General features: G+C 39.2%; 1 protein-coding gene across 1 annotated transcript in view; it reads right to left on the bottom strand.

Annotated features, from left to right (window-relative positions):
- GRID1 (glutamate ionotropic receptor delta type subunit 1) overlaps positions 1-19,918 on the bottom strand; it is a gene marked incomplete at both ends in the record, with an annotated part of 491,898 nt that overhangs the window by 77,802 nt on the left and 394,178 nt on the right. Inside the window, 2 exons of the mRNA XM_082285773.1 lie at positions 12,787-12,906; positions 14,145-14,306. Of these exons, the coding sequence (XP_082141899.1) occupies positions 12,787-12,906; positions 14,145-14,306 (282 nt within the window). The remainder of the gene's footprint in view (positions 1-12,786; positions 12,907-14,144; positions 14,307-19,918) is intronic.

A 19,918-nucleotide genomic window follows, 5' to 3' on the forward strand; every position in this document is an offset into this window, starting at 1 on the left:
GAATCACTGCATCCCCAGGTTTCTGGGATTGCTCAAATTAGCTGCCTGTGCTCCTGGTGCTCTCCCCACAGAGCATTGTGCTGCTGCCTGGCTCTGGGGGCAGACACTGACCTCTGTGGAGACAGTGACAGGAGCCAAGGGAATGGCCTGAATTTGTGTTGGGGAAGGCTTAGGTTGGATATCAGGAAAAGGTTCTTCACCCAGAAGGTGGCTGGGCACTGAACAGGCTCCCTGGGGCAGTGGTCATAGCACCAAGAAGTGTTTGGACAATGTTCTCAGGTCCATGGTGTGATCTTGGGGCTGCTCCTGTGCAGGGCCAGGAGCTGGAATGCATGATCCTTGTAGGTCCGTTCCAACTCAGCTCATTCTGTGATTCTGTGATTTTGAGATGCCTACAGAAAAGCAAAGAAATTCTGGAACTAAGATAGATCAAACTAACAGCCATCCCAATTTCTGTCTTGGGAGACATCGTTAATGCCTGTTTTTGGTGACGGGAAGCATGGGGAACAGGGAAGGATTTGAAGCCACGACAGGGGGCAGAATCATGGCTGTACACAAACACACAAATGGCTTTGGGTTTAAGGTGAGTTTACTTCTAATAGAAAAGGAGGAGAAAAAAATCCCTTCCTTTTCTCATTCATCTGGAGCAGTATTAACCCACACACTGTCTGTCCAGACTGGACCATGCAATACCTACTGAAGAAAGCCAGAGCTAGGAAAGGGAGACATCCTAGAGTGTGTTTCAAAACCAGAATTAAAACAGCTCACTTCAACTAGAAGGTCAGGCTCTACAGAGCCTTGCTAGTAGTCTGATCCTAAACTTCTAAGTAGGGAAATACCCACAGTTATTATGAATTCAGAATAGATAGCATTTCTGAAATAATTAAAGCCAGAGAGGAAGTAGGTACACGGATGTACCTGTTTTATACCACCTACATCTAGAAAGTTAATTCAGCTACAGGAAAGGATATTTAATCTCTGCTGTAGCCTAACTGCTGTGGAGCAATGAAGATTATTAATGTGGGCAGGCTGAGCTGGGAGACACAGGAGAGAAGGAAGCTGAAGAGATCCTTGCTGCTCCAATTCTTGTCATCCTTCTAGGAGATCCTGCTAGCTCTATTTCTTTGCCAAAAAAAGGGCAGCTTATCTTCAAAATCCAGTATCAATACTCAAAAGACCTACCATAAATCCTCCTGTACAGAGACACAAGCAAAATGAGAGCAGGTTCTTAAAGAATATTTTGCTCAAAATCTGTGAGAAAGAGAATGATAATCTGGCAGGCAGCAGGAGCAGTGGGCAGGTGAAGATCCTCTCTGAAGTGCTGTATATTATGAAGAAACAGGCTGTACCGTACCTGTTCTTGGCAACTGATGGATTTTAAGCAAGGAAATTTGTTTCCTGATAATATTAGGATCCAGCTCTGGGGTCCCCAACATAAAACAAGGATGTGGACTTGCTGTTGGAAGTCCAGAGGAGGACAACAAGATGACTGGAGGGCTGGAGCACCTCTTCTAGGAAGACAAGTGAAGAGAGCTGAGGTTATCCAGCCTAGAGAAGAATCCAGGGAGACCTTATAGCACCTTCTGATACCTAAAGGCAGCTACAAGAAAGCTGAAGAGGGACGTTTTACCCTCATGGAGTGACAGGTCCCTTCCAATCCAAGCTGTTCTGTGTTTTGCCTGCAGTGTGCTTGCTAAAACAGCTCACTAGCTCTGCAGTAACTCTCTCCCGTGAACTTGAAAAATCATAATAAATTATACTAAAAAACTAATGTAATTGCAATAATTATTCGAAAGCTCAAACTATTTACTGCCTTAAAAATTTGATTAGTTCTGAAAAATGCCTCTCTAGTCTAATCTGAGCTCCTTTCCTTATGAAATCTGACTCTCACCAAAAAAGAAAAGAATATATTAACAAAAGGCCATCCAATCCATATTTCCCATTTGGCCTTCTCTACTGGCTACAATAAATGACTGTTTTGCACTGCAGCTTGGGAATGGAAGAAATAGAACAGGAGCATGGTATGTGGATAATTAAAAAGATTCAACAAGAGTCATCATGGAGCAAGTGTTATGATGGTGTTAAGTCCTGTCTGACACAGTAGGATTGGTAATAAAATCTTGTCATACCACCCATAGGAAAAATACACAGAAGTACATTACATAAAAAACAAAAACATATATGAAAACTTCTCCCTTTCTTCTTCTGAGATTTAACACTAGGCATTCTACACTTTTTCTTTACTTCTTTAATAAATCAAACCCTAGTTAGCTACAGATCTTTGAACAATTCATCTGTCATTCAAAATAGAAACAGGAGACATACGGATTTGTGGAATGGATGGAATCTATTTAATCTCTCAGTTCAAGTATGACAATATGTTTTCTATTGAAAAGTTGTGGCTGGGCAGCAGAAGTAGGTACGAGTCTTTCAGAGCCAGACTGCACAGAGAGTCGCCCCAGATTTGCCAAAATGTGGGGCATTGTGGCTTCTCTCCTCAGCAGAGAGAAGTTTATGGGGTGCAGGACACAACACACAAGTGAGAACTATCAACTAGGTCTGAAACTGGGGGGATGCATGAGAGGAAGAGAAGCAAACTCAGAGAGCAAGCCTCTGACATAAGAAACTCTTCTTGAGATCCCAACAAGACTAGACATTTTGTTTTAATTAAGAAAGGAACTGAAATGCGCTGTAATAAGAGCCACGCTAGAGCAGCAGAATCTGTGGGCTGTACCCTAGATTCAGATTCATTTTTTCATTTTAAGCCAGCTCAGCCAGCAAATCTGTGTTTTTTGCTTCACTGGTTACTGTGCTCCTATTTGAGTTCAAAAAAAGAAGAAAGCCCTGAATGCTGAATGGTCTTTCAGTGAGTCTATTGAGGAACAGTCCTCCACTGAACACTCAGAAACCAATCAGAGCTAATGAAAAATAACAACAAAATCTCAGTGCACTTCCCTCATGCTCATAAAGTAAATGTTTTGTGCTCTCTTTTGCCCTCTCTTACCCTAGAAAGAAAACCCAAAAGCCATCAAGTAATAAGATTTGTTTCTCTAGTGCAATTACCTCTCAGTATTACTGAGAAAGTTTGGAAAACCTACTATGGAATACTTCACTCCCCATTATTTTAAAATTTAGGAGAAAAGAAAGAAAAAAGCAGACACAGCTTCAGATTCTATTCCATAAGGGAGCTGCTTTCTCCACAAGTTTGAGCTGTGAGCAGCACTGTTTGTTACACCTACCCTGAAAGTCATACCTTACACCTGATCCAGAGAAATATTCATCCCTATCTTGGCAAACACCCTGGAGAAGCGTCAATATTGAATGTTCTCCAAACTTAGATTATGACAGCATTTTCCTGTCAGAATGGCAAAACTGCAGTAGCAGATTTCTGTACACACAACCACATGGTTTATATATATTACACAATAATTGTACATTTAATTACCTCGATATCTCTTGGTGTAACAAAACCACAGCCTCCAGGTGCTACTGAAGTGTAAATAGCTACAGTGGCCTTGTAGCTTGGTATTGAATAGCATCTTGAATGAGAACATGAGCTCAGTTTAGATTCAATACAGCTCAGACAGCAAGCTTGCAAAGCAAACTTGTGCCTTACTGTATTATTAATCTTATGGCAGAATAAATTGCACTTAAAGCTTTAAGAAAATTATAGATGGTGCTAGAACTACTCAAACTGAAATGTTCTTATACAATTAAATATCACCCACGCTCCTAGTTACTAAATTTTATCATTTTTTCTTCCATGTAAGCAATTGGTGATTGTTGTACTTGTCTAGGACTACTTTCTGGTAAGGCTCCAGGAACCAAAAGCATCGCTACCTTCAGTCACCTCCCTGGCCAACCACAGTATTTGGAGAGCTTTAGGCTGCTTTGTAAAAGTACACCTAAAAGTACACCTGTTTTTGCATTTAGCCAACATCATGTATATTTAGATGACGATCCTTACTTAAAAACAACTCAGACAAATGCCCAAGAACTGGTATCAGCCAGATACCATCCCTAGATTGTGCTATTTCAACTCCTTTAAAACATATCCACTTCTCTCAGAGCAGAGAAAATATACCAATGCATAAAATTTGAAAAATTTAAGATTTTAGAATGAGCAATGCAGGGAGATATTGGTCAACCTGCTGAAACCAGATATTCCCTCAACAGGCTGGCGGACTCGCCAGTCCCTCAGGCAGCCACAGAACACAAAAGTGTCACTGCCACCTTCACCACTGACACAGTATCCCAGAACAGAGGGCATCTAGGAGAAAAAATCTGACTCCCCATTTTTTTTCCCCTATAGTTCTGTGGTGGTGGGAGAAAGGCAGGACCAGAAGACAGCTCAAGAATTTCAGACACAGCAAGAACAAGTGCAAGTGTTGTCCTAAGTAAAGCACAACCTTTTGGGACCTTTTGGCGGTATTCCAGTTGAGAGGAATTTACTGCCATAGGAAAGCAAGCTCTCTTTCTTCTCATTCTTCTTCTATTCAGGGAAACTGATCTTGGCAAGTAAATGAAAAGCAAATAACTGGTGTCAGATTTAACTATTTTTATGCTCTTTCTTTGCCTAAAAGAAAACCTGTATCTGGCTACCTGCTTTGGTCAATAATGAACAGCAGGATACTTTCCTAACTCCTTCACAGAGAATCCCTGGATTATTTGTTTTTCCTGTACTCCTCATTACATTTGCTTTCCAATAAAGCCAAATATTCACAAGTTCTTCAGACCTCATCAGTAAAGTCTGTGGGAGTTTGCAATTTACCTTTTCATAGGAAAGATACTGTTGTGAGTTAAGCAGATGTTTGTGCATCACACTCATTAACATACTAAAAACACAGACGTACTATGGCATGCTCAGAAAGAATATTCCATTTGAGTTATGTAAGCCTGTCTTCATTCCAGTAAAATGATGTCTCAAAATGCAAAACAAGTTTTATTACATATCATCTGTGTATTTTACCCAAATACATAAACTCATCCACTCCCACTGCAAGAGACATTGTGGTATTGGACCAGGCATATTTTGGAATTCTTTCCTTGACACAGGCTCACATTCATTATAGATTGTACCTATTTTAAGGTAAAACTCAGTGTTTCCTGTGTAGTTTGAAAACAGAAAGTCCTCACCTTCAAGGCAGTTCAGTGAGAAACTGGAACAGCAGCAGGCAACCTCTGCCAAGTACTGTAATTGCAGTGAATTAGCTAATAAAGACAAAGAACCCTCATCACAACACTGATGCCCTTTTGAACGTGTCTTTCCAAAAAGGTAAACTGAGGAATTAGGATTATTCTTTTTTTTAAGCATAATGAAATTAAGGAACCAAGCCAAACCAAGCCAGACAGTTTGTGGCATTTTTTGCCACAGAAGTTCCTCATGTCCCGCATTTGGGCTAACCACTAAGAAATCTTGTCATTAAACTTGTCTTTTAAAACGTGCATGTGGAAGTATTTACTCACATACAGCAATATAGTCTGGCATGAAATGGCAGAAATAAAAATACAAATAGAAGGGGAAATCTAGATAACTTCTATTTATGTTGTTTATTTTAATAAGACTAAAGAGAAACCATAAGGTTCTTTCATTTTTCTTAACTACAATGGAAGCATGACCAAATAAATTAACTACCTAAATTTAAAGATCCACTTTTTGACATATTGAATATATCAGAGCAATATACACAGGCAGGCACCAAAGTTACCCTGGATTTTAATATTACTGCTGAAATAAATTACTTCATAAATTATGTTTGGCCTACATGTATTTGCAGTTTATCAAAATGATACAAGGCAGCGACCATTAGAAGAATTAAATACATTTTTCAAATACTGCAGAGAAGACACCCTGAATGGTGTCCCTTAACATCCAGTCCTTGCAACTGTCCCCGACACTGAAATCAGGCCACAAATGAAGAGATGTTAGATCTCCTTAGTTTATGTCTTTATAATAGCTAAGATGACATCTATTCCATCTAACAGTTAAGATAACAGTATTTTGGCATTACTATTATTATTATTATTATTGTTTTCTTTCAAAGCAATTTTGTTAAACAGACATGATACAAAAAAATGTTACTCTGACATTCAACAGAAAGTTCTGGAATAGGTGTGAATTTTAAACAACAATCATGGATCAAAGATATTTCTCATGCAGGAAATTAAAAAAGACAGACTGTTCCTCTTTTCTGGAGTAGTGAGCTTACTGCCTTTGTTCAAGATTGATACTGTGAAAAAGAAAATTGTAAATAATCTCCATTTTTGGATTTTCAAAAAAGGTAAAAAGAATTTGTGTAGTTTTTTTCAAATACTTTTCTTTTCTTTGTTAAGCTCAGTAAATCTTGACCTGTTGCTGTATGAAAATACCTTTTTTTCATAGTGTCCACACTTTAGCACAGATCCTTCATGAGCTGAGCTACAGAAAGGGGCTTTTCTTGTTATCCCACTCTGAATACCCTCCTAGGATTCATCAATAAATTGCAGGAGCTTTGGCAAAAACTCCAAAATTAATGATGCAACTGTTTTTACAAGGCTGATTTTAGCATTCTTACTATCACAATTTATGCACGATTGCCTATATGTGAAAAAAGGAGAATGTTATACCCAAATTCATTATAACCTGGTAGGTATGATATGGTATGTGACTTATAAATTAAACAGAATTTCTAAGCATACAGGTAGTGGTGCATGTGGCCTGTGGAAACTTCTGCAGCGTCCTAATTGTGCTGGCCCCACTCTTAGCTCAGATATGGCTGCTTTTTAAAATCTACCCACAAGCTTCACACTGGGAAAATGTCATATAGACAGTCTTCCAAAGGGGAACACCAGCATGATCTTACTCTTGGAGAAGTTTCAACTCAAATTTGCAAGACATCCCTTTGACTCTGTGCTGACACTGGCATAATTTGCAAATACAAGTAACAGTTTATACACAAGCATAGTCCCATGGGCAATGCTTTCCAAAAAAACCATAAAATGGAATTAAGAACAATTTTAAAAGAACTAAGTATCACATATCTGCAACAGAAAACACATTTTTAAAATTGCCTACCTACTTTTCAGTGAGTGTAATAATTCAGCTAGAATTTTACAATGAAAGCATACAGAACATGAAGTATATTTCAATTAGAAAAAAAAAGCCCAGTTTGCAGAACTTGGGCAAACAGCGACCCCACTTCATTTCAGGAAAAAAAAAAAAAAAAACAAAACAAAATGCTCAAGGTTATTATGTTCCTTCTTTAGTTTTCTTCTATGATTTAAAAATTGATCATAGCCATTTCCTATATGTTAAACTGTATTTTTCACCATGAATAATTCAACTTATGGAATATGCAAGGAATGCATTTAATTTTATTCCTCATATACATCATGTACAGAAAATCAGAACTAAAAATTTAAGGGGGTTTATTATTCTGAGCAAAATACTTCAGTTCTTTTTTCAGTTTGACACAACATGGTTATAGGATGAATCTCAATGCTCTTTTTCCAAATTGTTCCACCGTGACACTCAATCAACTGAAGCAGAAAGTTTAACCAAATTTAAAAATGTGGAAATTGCATTCTACCCAGAGGGAGAGGACTATTAGCCCTTCCCTAATGGGGGGTTTTTGTGGTCAAAAGTAGCCACGACTTCACTCTTACATTTCTGCTGAAAGATACCTTGGCCAAACAGGTTAAACTAAAACACTACACCCAGGTGCCTGTTTATGAAGTGCTCAAACAGGAGGCAGGAATCTGTTTTACAGCTAAACTCAGGCAATTAAGTTATGTATTTTTCCATGTAAGTAAAATTGATTCAATTACAGTAGGAACCACATAAGAGAATTCTTTTGGTGTATATAAAACTTTTAGCAGCATATGATGGGATTTGTCAATATTCTTGGAGGTGAAAGCACTTGATACTGCAGATCTTTAAAAATACCGTTCCTTTTTGCAATGAATAAGAAGCATAGGATTTGTCATCATGATAATAATGAGATTCTGTCTAAAAGTAACAATCCCAAATAAATCACGGTATCAAAATTCAAAAATGTGGTTTCAACAACTGTGAAACATATCACAAAAACTACTTAAAGTGACTTCTGCAGTCTGCCTCAGAAGTGTTGTAGGAAACAACTATAACTGTTTACAAAGCTGATGATATTTCAAGAAAATCTAATTTAAAAAAAATTTAAACATACCAACTGACAGAAATGAATAACCAATCATAAACATTATCATTTTGAACAGAATGCTTCTTATGAAATACAAAATGTGTGCAAACCATTAGTTCTGCCTTCATTACAGCCAGCTTGGGAAAGAAATGCAGATTGCTTTAGAAAAAATATGTTCCCTATCGTAAAATAAGCTAAATACCCACATCGTTTCACACTTACAGAAGATCTTCCTGCCAAGGATGAAGATGAAGATTATAATAAAGCTCCTTACAGGCATTATCTAACTTAGCCTAATCACATCCCTGCAAGGGATGTTAGCTGTTACGGTGTTCTCTGCACACATGGTCAAACAAGAACAAATATGTTTACACCTCAAGAGCTTGTGGTGAGGTGGTGACTTGCTAGGAATGCCACTCCCTTAGTTTTGCTTTCCCAGCTGCGTAGTCCAACTCTTACACTGTGCAGAATTCATCCAAGTGCAGGAACATAAGAAGTATGAACCATCCCAGATGTTCTGAAAGTTCCATCAAGGCTTTCATTAATAAGAACTAGTAATACAGATGGTGGCTAAGGAATGAATTAATGTAGCCCTGCTTTCCTTTCCCCTTTTGATCATTGGACTGTGAAAGTAGGACATCAGCTTTATTCTCGGTCTTTCCTTTTTGATTTATTCTGTTCCCTTATCACTTTATATCCACTTATTTTTCTTATTCTCTTAAAATATACAGATACTCTGGCTGCTATTTCTGAAGGTGTTTACAGACACTGGGAACATAAATCATAGTGGTAATCATCAAGCACTAGACATTTAAGTCTTTTCAGTTTCTCCAGCAATCTTCAACTTTCAAATGCCCTGATAAGCCAGCACACAAATCTCTATTTTAGGCATGAATACACGATGCTTTCTAAACTTCCACATGTACACAGTGAATAGAAGGCAATTACCCAAGCCTTTTGTAAAACAAGGTGATATACCTTAAGGGACATATCCTGTTCTTTTATGTTTAAACCAAAGAAATTAGAGCATTTTCTGAAGTTTCCTTTTCACTAAAGTACACCTAAAGGAAAAACAAATGGTAACACAAAAAATACACAGAAGCCTTTGTGAGCCTTTACCAAAACCACATGGTGTTAGACTTCTGTAAGAAAGGAGAAGATAGACTAAGTGACTTGTGGAATAAAGACCCCACACTAAGAAATCAGATACATGTATTTATGTGCACTCATACCTAAATCACAGCTAGAGGAAGGAAAAATGGTCTGTGGAAAGACCAGATCTCAGGACAACTGGAGAGTCAAGATGCCCCTGCAAAACAGCTCTGAAAATCCCTGCAGATTTGTTACTGACTTGGACATCCTCCCAGGAATCTTTCTGGTAGAAATGATCCCCAAGAAAGTTTGTAAGTGATGCTGAATGTTGAAAGTCCAGTTAAAAGCTTTTGACTGGATTCCGTCTAAGGTTCAACACTCAACGTTACAGTCTTTTGCCCTACCCTGTCACTGATCCTAAGTGCAAAGATTTTTTGTAGGGTCTGGACAGGGATGAATAACTACAGATGTTCTCCATACAGAATTAAATAAAACCATGTAGAAAGAGCCCTCTGTTTTCTACCCAAAATACATGCCTCCACAGCTAAACCTGAGCAAAGGCTGAAATGGAAACAGCTGACAATAAATCAGAGCTGGTCTCTCACTCAAGTAATATAAATAAGACAAGCATGACTTTCTGAGCCTTTAAAAGTACTTCTAAGCTGTAACATATTTTTGCTGCAATAATAAAAAGTAAGGCTCCCTAAATAATTGAATTCCAGTAGTTCCATGGTAATTTTGCTCTAAGAGGGATCTTCTCTTCCAAGTTCTTCTCCAAACTTCCGTAGCATACTGCTGACTTTTTATTCTCTCTATATATTAGACTGAAAGGATAACTTCCAGAACCTCATTTTAGCTCAGAGCAGTATTCTGCAACCATTAGCTTTTTAGCCATTTAGAATTATACTTCCCTTTCAATTTTTCAGAACTCTATAGTGTTCTGCATTTAACACCCAAAGAGTTAAGCCTTCTGCATTAACCACCTAGTAGCACCACCTCAAAGTAGCACATTAAGGATCAAAAGTAATCAGTAGTGTATCAGGTCAGCCATTTTAGTAATTTTCCCATTTAGTAATTTTACTTATTTCTTTGCCTCATGGTTACTTTTGAGCGATATTTTAGCTATCTCCACCTCACACTTTTGGATTATGTGTCAATTTGGTCAGTGTGCTGCACATACCAAAGTGAAAGCATTTTTATCTGTGGTACCATATTTGAAACACACATTAGAAAACACCTAATAATGTACACTCACACATCCCAATTTGCCTGTAAGGCTCAAACCTGTGCTCTGTGGTGTTCATGCCAATTTTACTGAAAAGTAAATATCAAAGCATCAAACACTTATGTGACTTAAGCAAAGTCACTTGGGAATTCTGTAACAAAATGGGACCAAACTTGACACTTTAGCATGCCATAAATCGAGTCTCTTCTGATGGGAGAAAATTTGCTGAAAGTCCTTGCAAGGAGAGATAAAGCGAGACGTCTTCTGTAGTTTCAACGCTTCTAGATAGTTGTTTATTAAGTCCTATCAGAGGAACTGAGCCACTAGCGTGACCCAGGTACAGCATAGAAGGAGGAAAAGTAGGAGTGAGAGCAATTATCAAGATTTACACAGCCTTTTAAAGATATTTTAACCAATAGTTACTAAAAACGTACATTATTTTCATTTTCCTACCAATTACTCAGTAACACGACTAGGAACTGAGGAATTTTCTATCCAATCAATTCAAACCACTTTTACTGCAGAATATGGAGTAGTAGTAGAAGGACAAGAAGGTCTAGTGAAAAACGACAATCCTCCATTTTGGTATTTTTTACTCTTATCTATTTGCTATAAAGAGAAGCCTAAAACCTCTAAATTTTTCACCCTGTGACAATCTTACATAGCAGTCTATCACCTAATTCACACCACTGTATTTTCTAGTTCTTGTCTGACTGTTGGTAATTTTTTCCAAGGTTTGAAGCTAAAACAGTGTTGTTCAGGGGGGAAAGAACCCTTAAAAACAGGCAGAGAAATATTCTCGGCACTCTGGGTTCCTACACAAACTTAAACGGCCCATGGCATTCATGTTCTAGGGATAACACAGCACTGACAGGACACTCAGGCTTTTCTGGAGGGGCAGCTGGAAACAGTGGGATAGTCCACAGCATCTCACACGGCACCAGATACTTCTGGCTTGCATACTTGTGCATAAAGTGAGGAGCATACTTCTGTCTGAGAACCAGGACTGATTCCTACACTTCCTAAACCAACCTTGTTTTATTAAATAGGCAACACTTCTTCCAAAATTAAGACAATAAGACAGTCTTTTATAATTCACATAATGTTTGAAACTCAAGATTTCCTCATTTTCAATCATCTAGAAATGAAAGTGGACCAAGAAATAGCCTTTTCTGGTCACCACAGTATAAGAGGTTGCCTAGCCAAACTGAAGTGTTCAGAGACATATTTCTGGCAACAGAAAATTTTCAGTTATATCTCCTGGAACTTTATGTATTTCAAATACTTGTCTCCCTTCTGTTGAATTTCTAATAGATATTGCACAGCTTTGGCTCAGTGTCCAGAATCCTTGTGCCAAATTAGACTCTGAAAGAATCTCATGTTTAGCTGATAAAGATGATTATATAAACACAAGTTCTTTGCTTGTTTTTCCATTTACACTTCTGTAATTCAGGCAAATCAAAACAAATCACAGAAACCAATGGCCAAATGAAAGTAAGAAATTACATATGTTTTAATTATTTGTGAAATCCTCTTCACTCAGCTCTGTTTAATGTAGGACCCATTGATCATACCACAGTAATGTCTGTATTTCAACCAGCTGAGCAGTTTAGGAACTATTTATAGCATGAGTTCCTATGAGAACCTCACTGTTCAACTGAGAGTTTCATGTATTTTTGGAGCATCCCCTCTGCATGAGCATGTTCAAGGTAGCCTTCTCAGAACAAGACAATTTTTGTTAATAAGCCCACGGAACCACTTTAACTGCCTTCTAATCCTTGGCTGTCCGTGTTTTATCACCTACCACTGATAGGTCAATATCTGTCCTGATATAGCAGAGTTCGTTTTGGAAATTATCTTCTCAAGAGCTTTCTATTTATTTCAAATTCTCGCAGCAGCTATGCTTAAAACATCCTAGTGCGTTTATGTAATTTATATTCTCAGCTAGCTTCTTTAGTAAGACAAGTGCCAATTGTGTTGTATCTTCCATATTTACACTACAGTAATCCCATCTTAATTAACAATAAAATACATAAGCTAAATTGTGCACTCTTCACTATTATATTCACAGGATGCTTATGGCATTGCATCGTTACTGCACATGGGAAATAACTTGCAAGATTCCTGCCTACCAGTATAAAACTAGTTTTCAAGATTTAAGTGTGTAATAAATTAGAAAATATTTCTCATAAAGTAAATGTCTTCTGCAGCATAGCACTAATTCATTCTTAAAGAATAACATTTTCTCCTGTGAGGCAGGATGTATATTATTTAGAGGAAAACAAAAGAGAGGAGGAAGCAGCATATCTTTACCCTCCGCACGTCTTTGCCGAATGTTTCGCTGTAGCTGGTGCCCAGTATTTCAAACTGGACATAGGGGTTGGCTCCATCTTCTCTGAACTCCATCACACCAGTTAGCCCAGTTATATGGCCCTAAGGAAATAAGTTTCAGGCATTTTAGAACAGAAGAAGTTTGCCTTCATAAACACTCCTCCGCATAAAATGTGTGCCAAATATGCTTTAATCATGTTTACAGTGAACTTAAATGTGGCAATTACATGTTCTTCAGTAGCTCAAACCCAGCACCACACAAAAGACTAGCTTTTAAAGTTTTTTCAGAAAATTACTTCAGCACTAACACACCCAGTGTTTATGGCCATCGGGTCATTATTGTCCACAGAAACAGACCCTAAAGAAAAAGAGAAGGGCCTTAGGGGATGGTGAGACAACAGCCCTCCCAGTGTAACTGAGGGCAGCAGGCTCAGTTCTGGGCTTGAGTGCACAGGCAAAAGAAAGGGTCTGCCTGCTGTGCTCCCAAGAGAGGCAGGAAGTAGAGATAAAATTGCATCTCTGTGAAAGTATCACAGAGTTTGATTATGGCTTTGTAGCAAAGAAGCTTAACGTGACACTGAAGTTTGAATTAATTTAGCAACAAAGGATGGCATCATTAGGACTTGTCAGAATGATCAAATTGCATCATTTTACTAGAGGAAAATGATTTCATCAATGCATATTTGGGAACAGGGGGTTTCTTCTGAACAATTGCAGAAGTTAGTATGGTAAAAAATTAGGGATTTTTCTACTGTTACTTTTGATCAAGTAACTTTTATACAAGAAGTTCCATGTGTCTGCAAAGCCACAGTTCTGTCCATATTTGAGTATTTCAGCATGGTGCAAGAGAATGTAACTGTTAGTGACAGCTTAGCCAAATCAGATCCTTTCTGCTCTGCTCTGGGCTACAGTACACAAATGGATCCTTACCAATGATCAGCTAACTTACAAAGCTATCTCAGTGTAGAAAATGGAACATTAAGTCTTAAACCCCATCACTGGCTGCCCCCCACCCCGAGCTCCTTAAATTGTTTTCTTGCAAAAATTCATGAATCAATTCCCATGACTACTCTTAATCCTACTTCCTCCACAGAAGGCAGCTTTGAGAACAACAGAAGTGGAACACACACCACTGGACTCACACTGCACTGTGTGTAACTTGTTTATCATAAATCATTTGCTTGTGTAATAGCTGTAGATTGTCCCTGGTTGTTGTAGATCACCTGCTTGTAATAAATCAAAGAAAAGTTGAATAGAAGTGAAAACCCTCTTCAAATGCTCAAGTAGACATGAAGCAACTCTTCCAATTGCTCACACATTGGTGGGTTGTCTTTTCTCACCTTCTTAATAGTCTCTAGCATGGATCTTCCCCCATTCCAAGGTTTGGTGGATTTCCTCATGCAGTTCAGACTTGCCATGCTGTGCCATTTCCTGTCCTCCAGTTTTCTGTGGAAAGCATTGGCCAGCATGAGCACACTGTCATACAGGTACAGGTTGGAAACCTGCAAACAATAATAAGAATAAGCCTCATTTTTTTATGTGAGCACCTTCCAAAGAAACTACAAAAACCAGCAAACAAACAGAACAAAAGAAGACATAGGTAAGAACTAAAAGCTGGGTATGTTTGACACGTTCAACAGTCAAGGCATTTGAGACAAATGCCTGTGCTCCTAGGTCCCTCTGGCCAAGGGATTCTGGCACACTGGCACTGCCTGAGCATTACTGCAATGCAGTGCTGTAAAGAGAGATCACACTCCACATATAAACTCAAGCTACAGAGGGAGTACAGCTATCTGTCAGTGAAGGACAAGGGTTGCTACTTTGTCAGTCCTTTCAGCAAGGAGGGGAAGATAGAATGGACTTAAGCTCTTGGGGGATTTTATTCATTTGAGCAGTTGGTAATTTCTGGCACAGCAAAATCTAATACGCAACTGTTTAAGAACAGAGGGAGCAGAAATGACAGTATTATTTTGGTCTTAACATCTCTCCACCAAATATGCAGGACACTGGTTACATGCTGCTTTCTCTGGAGCTATTGATTTTAGCCTCCTTATTCTTCAATTAACATGAGAGATACAGAAATAAACAATTGATGACAAAGACTCCAGTAAGAACAGAACACCACACTAGTAATGTTGAGCTATGTATTAATTTTTCAAACCAAGACATGTCCAGCAATACATGATCAGAACTTTGACAGGCAGTGTTATCCACCTCAAATGGTAAAACTTTAGCAGTGGAAGTTGGCTGAGACAAGTGATTTAAAAAAATAGACACTCTTTGCCTGTTTCCACAGTTCACGTGCACTCTTCATCAAATCTATGCACAGGGGGTTTGATTTAGTCTTTACTGAACTCAAATCTTCACTTTACATCATTGTCCAGATACATATTTTTCTATTATTATTATTAGCAATAATAATTTGTCTTTATCTCCTGATTTTTCTAATACACCTTAGAAAGTAACGCCTAGAGACCAGGAAAGGAATACAGGTGGAAGTTAATGCAGCTGCATGCTTCCTACAAATGTGACTCTCTAGGTGTCCCAATAAAAGCATCACTCTTTGAAAGCTTAAACATATATTACTGTTGAATCATTGGCTGGAAGTAAACTTCTGATGTCTGTAAGATGCTAATCTTCAGAAACAAAATGTTTCATGTTCCATCATCTCAAGTGTGACACAAATTGAGAATATAGGCACTTTGAAAAATCTTCTAGTATAAGTAAATCTGAACAAAAGATATATAAGCAAAAATTAATTTTGAAAGAATCAAAATACAAAGAAAAAAAGATGTTCAAAATACACACTTTTTAAAGTGACTAAACATAAAAAGGGATCTTAACATGAAAACAGTGCAAAACCTAGAAGATACTATCAGGGAGAATCTCTCCCATCTGGCATTGCCATCTTTTTCTCCTTCTTTTCGTTCCAGCCTTGCTGAACAAGCACTCCACATTGCCTGTATTTGCTATTTTATCCGGTTAAACATTTTCCTTTTACAACGGTTTCCAAAGTAGCTATATGGCATACTTCCTCTCGTTTTAAGAAAAGTAGTCCAAGAGTTAATAAGAGTCCCAGCAACCAAGTTTCTTCTGCTCAATTGCATTTGTTTCCCTATTCTGCAGATATTTCCAAACAGCTTTCAAATAAAGCAACCAAGCAGATCCTTATTATTCACGAGGACACTTTTCTTCTGGGTTAAACAACTCTTCATAGAAAAAAATCAAACCAAACCTCAGATCCCACAAGATACACCACCCCAAACCACACAGCACAAAATCCACTTTCTTAGAAATAGGTTCTACATACATAAGGAAAAATTCCATTTCTTCTAAGCCTTCGTGGTCCTCTTTGTTCCCAACTGAATTTGTTTTTACACATTCACTTTTAACTAACAATTCAGTGGCTGTTGCCTTGGAACTCCCACAGACCAGAAATGCTTTGTGTTTTCTCTGTTTGGCACTGCTCTTTCGCAGTTCTGGAGAACTGCAGCCTCATTCCCAAAAACAGTGCTTGGTTTGCTAGCAGAGAGCTCTAAGGCAAAATATAAGATGCACTTGGATACACTGTTTTCTGCTTTTCATGTGCTTGGAGAAGATGCCACAGTTGTGCACATAGGACTGACCAAGAGCTTGGGAGAATTGCACTGAGGATCTTCGCCTGCCTGACCTTGCACCCGACTCAAATTACCTCCCTCTGCAGAGCAAAACAAGACAATCCTGTGTTTGCCAACCTAATCCTCATAGTTCAGTTAGATTTATAATGGACTTTGCATCACTATTGTTCCATTAATTTCTTTTGAAAGAATGATAGAGACAGCAAGACAGGGTCTGCACAAGAGGAGTCTCTCACTACATTTGTCCTTATTCCACATCTGGAGATTCATACCACAGCAGAAGAAAATGTAGCAGAGAATGCAGCAAGTTACTTTTTGCCATGGAAAGAATATTCTGCATGTTCTGTTGTACACACTCATCCATTGGTATTTTGCCACTCTGGTTCTCTTCTGCTGAAAGCCTCATCTCAAACATGAGTAAATGGTGGGTTTTAATCAGCAAAATTCCTTCCTTCATATAATCATACTCTATTTACTCCAGTAAAAATGACATGCATGCATAACTACATTTTACTCATTACTCACTGAAGAGTCAATATCCTATGGAAGAGTAAGTTGCATCTTATTCACACAATCAACACTTCTATTTTAGAACAGAAAATATGCAATCTAGGAAAAAAAACAGCATCAAAATTTCCACAACTAAGGTTGGATCTGTAATACTAAGAACAAAAAATTAAGACACAAACATTCTAGTCTGATCTCACAGTAGATTCAGGGTTATAATAATTTCTTTTATTACATTTAAGTACAGCAAAATCTCTGCATATGTCCTGGATCATATTTGCAACATGAATTTGCTGTAACCTCCAGAATAGTGATGCTGTGAAAAGAAAACTGAATTAGCAGACATGACCTGTATGCACTCGTTACTGCACCTGCACACATATTTTAATTTTCAATGAACTGTCAAATTCCCTGGGAGTATGGACATGACCACTGAAAGGGAATTTTTGAGATACCCAAGGGTTTAGCTGTACTCTGATTCCACCAGTACTGTCAGAGGCATGAGAAAACAGTGAATTTAAAATATTCGTCTTCAGGTAGCTTTCAGAATTGGTACCAAAGCAAGAGAGAAGAAAAACAAGGCAACATACTCAGCTACTTTGGGTTTTCAAAGCTCTGGAGCATTTTTTATTTCCCTTATTTGGATATTCACAGGGGAACAGAGGATAGAAGGACATATATCTACCTGAAGAGATTCCCCTTAATAGAATAAAAATTCCTAGAGTATAACAAAGTATTTCGTTTCGGTCATGTTTGGAGGAAGTGACATTAATTTTTAGTTCTTCTTTCACTCCACTGCTGACAGTGTAAGAGCTGGAGGTACTGAAATGGTTTTTGATCTATCTGCTAAAAGAATGATGGTGACTGCTTCACCAATATGTTAAAGAATATACCCTGTAAGTGAATAATTTTAGGCATGTTCTGGTTTATCTTCTGGAAATTATTCCAGACTTTATGAAGCTCTTTTTTGCACTGGAGACATAAATCCACCATACACTAGTAGAGCACAGCAGAAATTTTCAAGAATGGAAATCTGTCACAGTATTAAATGTCATTTCATAGAAGTTTCTATGTGAATTTCATGAGATTTTCCAGAATGATTTTACTTTTAAAGTTACATATGAAGAAAGGTTTTAGCTCCTTCACAGGGACTAATCATAGACAAGTGCTCTTCTAAGAAGGCCAGCAAGCCACAAAGACTGACCCCAACTCCTGAGCAGCCAGCAGAGCCAGGAGTCCTGCCAGAGAATGCTGAAGAGATCAGCTGGAAGGCAAGCTGACGCTGAGATGCCACTACTTCAAAAACTCATTCCCAAGCTGGGCATCTGTACCCTGCTGCTGCCAAATCCGCTCAGTGAGTGGCCACAGCAGTCAGCTCCAAGGATGAAGCAGATGGAAGAGGAGTTCAGACCAAGTGCAGCCTGCCAGAAATGCCTGTTGCCTGAGGAGGGAGATCATGGTGACTGCTATGCACACCCCAGCATGCCCTAAAACTGTGTGGCAACTTTCAAAGTTCAAGTACTGCCAGGTGCAGTTACACACTTGTCTCTAACGAGAGTGCATCTTATCAGGAGCAGCAAAGACCAGCGGTTTATTTATGGTATAATGGTGTGCTAACAAGGACATTGTTAGAGTGGAGAGACTGAAGAAAATTTGACCCGTTTCATTTTCTTAAATATGTTTCAAAGAATGGCAGAATGTCTTGGGTTGGAAGGGACTTTTAAGATCATCTAATTCCAACCCCCCTGCTGTGGGCAGGGATGCCATTTGCTAGACCAGGTTGCTCAAAGCCCCATCCATCCTGGCCTTGGACACTACCAGGGATGGGGCATTCACAGCTTGTGACTGGAGCACTTGCCAGTAAAGACTGAGGCAAATAAATCATTGAATACCTCAGCCTTCTCCTTATCCTGAGTAACCAAATCTCCTATTTCCATTCAGAGAGGGCTCATATTTTCCCTCATTTCCTTTTTATCACCAACTGTACATATAAAAGATTTTGGATCTTCCCTTGACATTCATGGCCAGACTTAATTCTACCAGGGCTTTAGTTTTCCAAACCTGATCCCTGGCTGCTCAGACAATCTCTGTATTTCTCACCAGCTTCCTGACCCAGGTTCCAGCCTCTGTAAACTTCCTTTTAGTGTTTGAGTTTGTCCAGGAACTACTTGTTCATCCACGCAGGCCTCCTGGCATTTTTGACTGATTTTCTCTTCCTTCTAGATCCTCCTCAGACCACTCCTGGCTGTATCACTGGTGCCCACATGGATCAACAGCAACACATAATGGTCAGTGGACTGTATGAGGCCTGGTAGTCTCTCGGTCACATCACTGCTACAATGTCAAATCAACAAACAGATGCCTCCACGTCTCTCAGAAGAAAGTCACCCGCTACTCTCACCTGTTGCCTTTCCTTAGCTGAGCCAGTTGTTACACATGGAGCAGATGGGGCCACCTTACTCAGCTCCAGCCCCTCCCCTGATGTGAAAGGTCTTTTCAGCCTGCAGAATGGTGAAGTGGCTCTGCAAGGGCACCTCAGACTCGGGGGAAGTCTCTTACTGTTGCAAGCTTTCACTCTCCTCATCACCGGCCCCCCTCCCTCCCTTCTGGGTGTGCCAGTGGGAAAGTTTGGGTCTGTTTGGCTGTGGTTCCACTGCAGACTGCGCTTGGAGCCTGCTCTCCAACCCATTCCCAGCCTCCCTGATGTTCCTCCCCCTTTCCATCATCTCCTGCAGCTCAGCCAGGTGTGTCTGTAGGTTCTGTGCCTAGGCACAGCTTTCACAGGCAGGTCCCTGCACCAGGAATAGGGCCTGGCATTCCTGGAGACTGACACCTGCACTGCAGCCTCCCCCTGCAGCAGCCCCAGCTGGGTGGAGGCACACAGGTGCCACACCACATCCCTGTCACCACTGCCCCCAGGGCTGCCTTGGGAGGCTGGGGGCTGGGTGCTGTTCCTCCTGGCCCTGCCCACACCTATCAGCCTCTCTCGT

Source organism: Coloeus monedula (genome assembly GCF_965178545.1).
Source record: "Coloeus monedula genome assembly, chromosome: 8".
Classification (NCBI taxonomy): domain Eukaryota; kingdom Metazoa; phylum Chordata; class Aves; order Passeriformes; family Corvidae; genus Coloeus; species Coloeus monedula.